Below are 6,242 nucleotides of genomic sequence, written 5' to 3'. Positions count from 1 at the left end.
TTTCTTCATAATTAGGAAAGGCAGGTATCAGTTCCCACTTTGTATCTAGTCCTGCAGCTTAATTTAAAGAATATAGAAAAGCAAAATAAGGGAAATAACAGGTCACAGTTTGTCTAAAAGTTAACCTTGGCACTTCAATACCAGGTTAGGGGACGTAGGCACAACACGGCATTTCCAGTGGTGGTATAGAAAAGGATTGTGTTTGCAGCCTAGACATGTTTCCTCAGTTCCTGTCACTACAATTCCAAATAAATAACTCCTTCCAAGTCACCTCATTCAGCCTGCATGTCCTGAGGATGGTATCTTTTCTTCAAGAAATACCACCATTTTCTCCCAGCTGTTAATATTTCACACTATTAAGAACACTTTCATGATATTGACATTGATATTATGATATAGAGATTAAAAATTGAATTTACATGAAAATGTGAGTTAGAGGGCAGGGTCACCCAATGATAAAACGTCAGCAAATAAGTCTCTCAATGGAGATAAAATTTACATGTTTTAGGCATAGTTTTTGTTTAAAATGAGGGTGAGATTGTGGTAGAGGATGCTTAGGAGGGTTGCCCCAAATTCTATGATGTGTAGACAATGTTCGTTGTCTTAATACATAAAAATAGGTTGTCAGTGACTGTCATATATTTGTCACTCATGTTGAAAGGCACACTTCGTAAATGGTTGTTGAAACCTTTCATAAAATTCACCTTCTGTGAATACAGACTCACACATAGAGCTCACCAGTGTTTCACCACCCACAGAAGATGAACATTTTTTTCAGCAGAAAGCCTGTCTCCTCATGAGCCCAGGAAATATTTCTCTACCCTCCTAACCACAAAGCTTATAATAGTTTAAATGGGTAGGTAAAGATCTCTGTTTTGGAAAAATTGATATTCTGATATTTCTAGCAGAGATAAATTTTTCTAAATTGACAAAATTGACCTAATTCTCAGTTAAGTGAAAGAAACAAATATGTCCTTGGTAGTTCTGTCCTAAACATTACTAATAAATCTCTTATGTAAGACCGGGAATCTAGAGGGGGAAGAAACAGAACTGGGGAAAATGTCCTGAGAGACACATATACAAATAACGTTAACATCAGAGGTAGGCCATGTCTATACTAATAAGGAACAGATTGCAAGGCAAAAGTCAACTTTCTTTTATTTTATTTCAATATCATGTTAAATATTTATAAGATGATAAGGATAGTTTTTCTGATTTATTAATCCTGCAAAATGTGTAATTAATGCTTAGTGTAACATATTCAGATAATAAAAAAGAAAAATCTTCTAATGAAAGAAAAGGCAAAGTGATAACTATGTTGATAGTTTTAAGAAATACCTCTCAGATTTTTATGATTCTTTTGTTTTTATATCTCATGGGCCTTTCTATTTCTATTTTTATAATTAATTGATTAATTATTTTTTTGTATACATGTCTGGTTTTTTCCTGATATATTAGGAATAATTGGCAATAAAATTATATATGAAGTGCTTAACTTGATAATTTGATACATATGTATGTTGTAGACGGTTACCAAAATCAAGTTAATTAACACATCCATCACCTTATATAGTTAATCTTTGTGGTGAGAATGCTTAAGATCTACTCTCAGCCAATTTTAAGTGTATAATACAGTATTATTAAATATTATCTATACTATACATTAGATCCTCACAACTTATTTATCCTTTGTAAAATAATTGTTTTGAATTCTGTTTAACAGAACTCATAGATTTTCATTTCTTTGGTCTCAGTTACTGGAACATTACTGCGCTCCCTTGATGGTGTCCTATTTCTTTGCCTTTTCATGTTTCTACTGGCTTTGCACTGATGTCTACAAATCTGAGGGAGCAGCTGCCTCTTGGAACCTTTTAAACTGGCTTTGGTGGGAAAAGACTTGCTCCTCCAAATGGCCATGAGGGTGCCAGCTAGGTGTGTGCAGTGTTTCCACATCCAGGGAGGGTGCAGCAGTGCCTCATAGGGCTGGACACAGAGCAGTGACAATCTAGTCATAGCTGCATCTGAGGCCCCAGGGTGTGGGGTGCAGAGCAGTGACAATCTGACCTTGGTGGTGTTGGTTCAAACTGTGACCTAGGACTCAGGGGGCAGAGCATGTGGTAGCAGAAAGGAAGACATGACCTGGTGAAGTCCTCTAAAAGGGATTAATTAAAGACAGACTTTCAGAGAAACATACTTTTGAAGAGTAAGATGAAAAAGAGATCAATTATAGGATGTCCCTAAAGAATTAAGAGTGAAATACCAGTTGTAATGTGTGAGAAAGCTACTTTAACTCCACATGCACATCTTAAAATACTCATTCAGATTTATTCAACTTATCCAAGCTTGTAAGCGTTTCAAATGTAGTGAGGGTTGTGACTTAGAATGGTAAATTTTTGTACAGGGGGCTAAATTTACTCCCTCAGTTAAGCTTATGATCTCTGCAAGTGATTGAAGGACCAACATCTACTTGCACAATCCCTTGTAGGGTATCTTGAATATATTTCTTCTGATACAGTTACATTACTTCTACCAATGTACATAAAAAGTCAAGAAAAACAAAATATTACATAGACATATTATATTCCATAATGCCCTCAATGCAATGGACTCCTTGAAAATGGGAGACGGCAATTTAAACACCAGTCATTCAAAAAAAGTGCTTGACAAACATTAAAAGGCTGGAATTTTATTTAAATGATTGCCCCCTCACAGTAGGTATGAGAGGAAGTAACACAGGCACTTTGCTGGAAAGGTTTATAGGACCAGAAGATGTGAAAGAGGGGTGGGTAGTATTAAAACTTCACAACTTTGTATATATTATTTTTAATACTGTTTCCCTCGTATGGTTGTTTTGGGCTAGATTTGAGTTTATGAGTGTCTGAGGAGGAAGATGCCAATAGTCAAGATAGTATCTATACCATTAAATTTAACAGTACATACTTCTAATGGTACTTTAAGGTGGGTCATCATTTCACTCATTTAACCAGAATAGACCTAAGCTGTGAATATGGCCCCCTTGCTAAGTACCAGGGATATTTCTGTGATACTTTACCTGTCAAATCTAGTGACAACTGAGTGGAGGTGGGGGCAGAGGAAAAGATTTATCAGGGTTGCTGTGACTGTCTGTGCTTTGGATGGAGACTTATAGCTGAGATGGGGAATCAACCTCATTCATTACCAATGCAAAGCTTACAAAAGTCATTTAAACATGGGCATCTGACTGATAGGTGGGGAAAAGGCATGAATGGTGAATCACATATTGTATGTTTTACAGACCAGGTTTAGAAATGGTGCTCATCACTTCCACAGCCATTCTGTTAACTATAACTTGGGTACCTAGAAACACCTAACAGTGTAGAACTATGGCAGAAAAATGTGGTCTACTGTGTTGCTAGGGATAACAACCAGCATGTTTGGCAAACATCAATTTATGTCAGATAGTAAGAGTAAATATCTTCAGAGTTTAGTTTTTATTTTTAATTTTTTAACGTTTATTAATTTTTGAGGGAGAGACAGACAGAGCGTGAGCAGGGAAGGGGCAGAGAGAGAGGGAGACACATGATCTGAAGCAGGCTCCAGGCTCTGAGCTGTCAGCACAGAGCCCGAAATGGGGCTTGAACTCACAAGCCGTGAGATCATGACCTGAGCCGAAGTCAGACGCTTAACTGACTGAGCCACCCAGGTGCCCCCAGAGTTTAGTTTTAGTGGAGAGTGAAAAATGGAATAGGGTTCACAGTTAGCAAGCTTAAAAAGAAAGTGAGAGTGTCAGTATGACTGGAGAATAAGTGATACAGAGACAAATAGTATATATATAAAGTTTCAGGTTTTGTGTGTATTCACCTTCCCTTTTGGATTCATTGGCTCATTTCTCCTTTACATCTTTGAGAGGAATGCAATTTTTTTAATTGAGTCATGAAAAGCTTGCTTCACTTGCTTGTTTCTCAGTGTGTAAATAAAGGGATTCAGCATTGGTGAGATAGAAGTAATAAGGAGTGAAATCCCTTTATTAATAGCCACCTCATCCTTGGCTGAAGGTTTGACATAAATGAAGATGCAGCTACCATAAGTAATGGAGACAACAATCATGTGAGAAGAACAAGTGGAAAAGGCCTTTTTTCTTTGCTGGGCAGAGGAAAACTTTAGAATGCTCCTGATGATATATATGTAGGAAAGAACTACACACATGAGGGTGATGATGAATGTCAACACAGCACATACGATAACCATCTGCTCTATCAACCATGTATCTGAGCAAGAGATCTTCAGGATAGGAGATGGATCACAGCAAAAATGATCAATGATGTTTGAATCACAGAATTCCAGGTCCAAACCTAGACTGAGTGGTGGGAGAATGATGATCAGTGCTGCTACCCAACAGAAGAGGATGAAGTTCTTGCAGACTCTGCTGTTCATAATGGTCATGTAATGCAGTGGTTTGCAGATGGCCACATAGCGATCATAGGACATGGTGGCCAGGAGAAAAAACTCTGTTACTGCAAAGAGGTCTGTAAACAACAGTTGACTGACACAAGCATTATAGGTAATGGACTTGTCACCAGATGATATGCTATATAAGAACCTGGGGATACAAGCAGTTGTGAATGAAATTTCTAAGAAGGAGAAATTTTGGAGGAAAAGATACATCGGTGTTTTAAGGTGAGAATCAATCAGAGTGAGGGTGATGATGGTTAGGTTTCCAGATGCACTCAATATGTAGGAAAGAAATAGAAAGACAAAAAGCAAAATTTTCAGTCGAGTGTCGTCTGTCAGTCCCAGCAAGATGAAAGTCGTAAGCGTGGTTTGGTTTCTCATCTTTGATTATTTCTTGTCTCTTGTCCAATCTTCTTGAAACAATAAAGAGGACTATATGAAGAGCTCCAAAGTCCTGGCCAACTTCTAATCTCAAGAGAAGTACATCTAAGAGTGATTCCTATACACTTGGTTAATGGAGAAGTGAGCACATAACACATGGTGATGTTTGAGTGCCTCTTTGTGTCACACAACTAACTATTCATATTTAAATCACATATTTCCTACTGCTGCTTCTAATAAATCTACAACTTAGCTAGACCTGGTGTCAGTTGAACATATCATCTTATAAACATCATTAAAAAAATTCCTCTCATTATAAGTTGCTTTTGGATCAACAATTCTGCCCTCCCCATATTTTCCATCTGCAGACATGCATGCTTCTAGCAGAGAAGACTTAAAAACTAACAATGATCATTGGTCAAATAATCCCAGTACTAAAATTTACATATGTATTAGTTATTAAACTGGCAATGAATATTTATCACATAGTTTATCCTGTGTCAGCTTATTTAGTTCATCTTCTTGGAAGTGTGTTTTTGTTGGATATATTTTCTTAAGATTCATTTAAGTGTGTTAACAGTCCGATTTTTTTGAGGTTTTCCCCATAGAAATTTTACTTTAAATGTACATATTTAATATTTTTAATATTTACCTTTGGCTGTATTTTCTTTCTACTTTTAGAATATATTATCTACTTAATATATATTGTAGGATATCCTTGTTCTCCAAAGAATTTCTCCTCCAGTTACAAGCTGAAGTCTGGATTTGTATCATCTCATTCATTACTTCTAGGTTTCTTCAACAGTGATGGATGGCCCTAAAGCACTCAAGCTGCTACAGTTTCATATTCTCTAGATCTTGAGAACTTTTATTCCTCTTTCCCCATCAATGGTTTCTCATTTAGAGCAGATTCTTGTTATTAAAATTTGAAACTGAATTTCCACTGTTTCTTTCTAAACACATTTGACAGTGACAAATCACTCCTTGCATGTATTGAACGGTAATGTGTTTGATTCAAAATTATTACAGAGAAGTAAGGGAACATTAGGAGTATGTTTATAGAGCTGAAGAGCCATAGCCCCAACTTTTTTGTTTTTGCCTACCTTGTTTCAGCTAGAAATAACTTATGGTAAATCACATGTACCAATATCACATGTACAAAGAAGTTTTAGCCTTTTAATTATACTTCCACGTTGTCATTTAAATTTCACCTGTGTGATGTCTCCTCTGTCTTATCAACCATTTATACATCAACTCATCTGATTTTTGCACCATTTAAACTACTCTAGTCAAGGTCAACACTAGCTTCCCTCTTGTTTCACTCATTAAACACAATTCAGCCTTTATTTAGCTCAAACTCTTTGCTGCATATGAGACTACAAACTGCTACCTTATGAAAGTCATTACAGCTTAATACCTGCCAACTCATA

The 6,242-nt window shown here is 36.5% G+C and overlaps 1 protein-coding gene across 1 annotated transcript; it reads right to left on the bottom strand.

Moving 5' to 3' along the window:
• Positions 1-3,873: 3,873 nt before the first annotated feature.
• Positions 3,874-4,812, bottom strand: LOC102952434 (olfactory receptor 6C2-like). Its single transcript, XM_007081448.1, has one exon. It carries the CDS (start codon positions 4,810-4,812, stop codon positions 3,874-3,876), a length of 939 nt encoding a protein of 312 aa, XP_007081510.1.
• Positions 4,813-6,242: the final 1,430 nt, after the last annotated feature.

Source organism: Panthera tigris, chromosome B4 (assembly GCF_018350195.1).
Source record: "Panthera tigris isolate Pti1 chromosome B4, P.tigris_Pti1_mat1.1, whole genome shotgun sequence".
Classification (NCBI taxonomy): Eukaryota; Metazoa; Chordata; class Mammalia; order Carnivora; family Felidae; genus Panthera; species Panthera tigris.
The sequence above is the reverse complement of the archived record's forward strand: the minus strand, read 5'-3'. Positions and strand labels throughout refer to the sequence as shown.

What these genes read in the sequence shown, in the direction of transcription:
- LOC102952434 (XM_007081448.1), bottom strand. Translation starts at nt 4,812, where the DNA reads ATGAGAAACCAAACCACGCTTACGACTTTCATCTTGCTGGGACTGACA.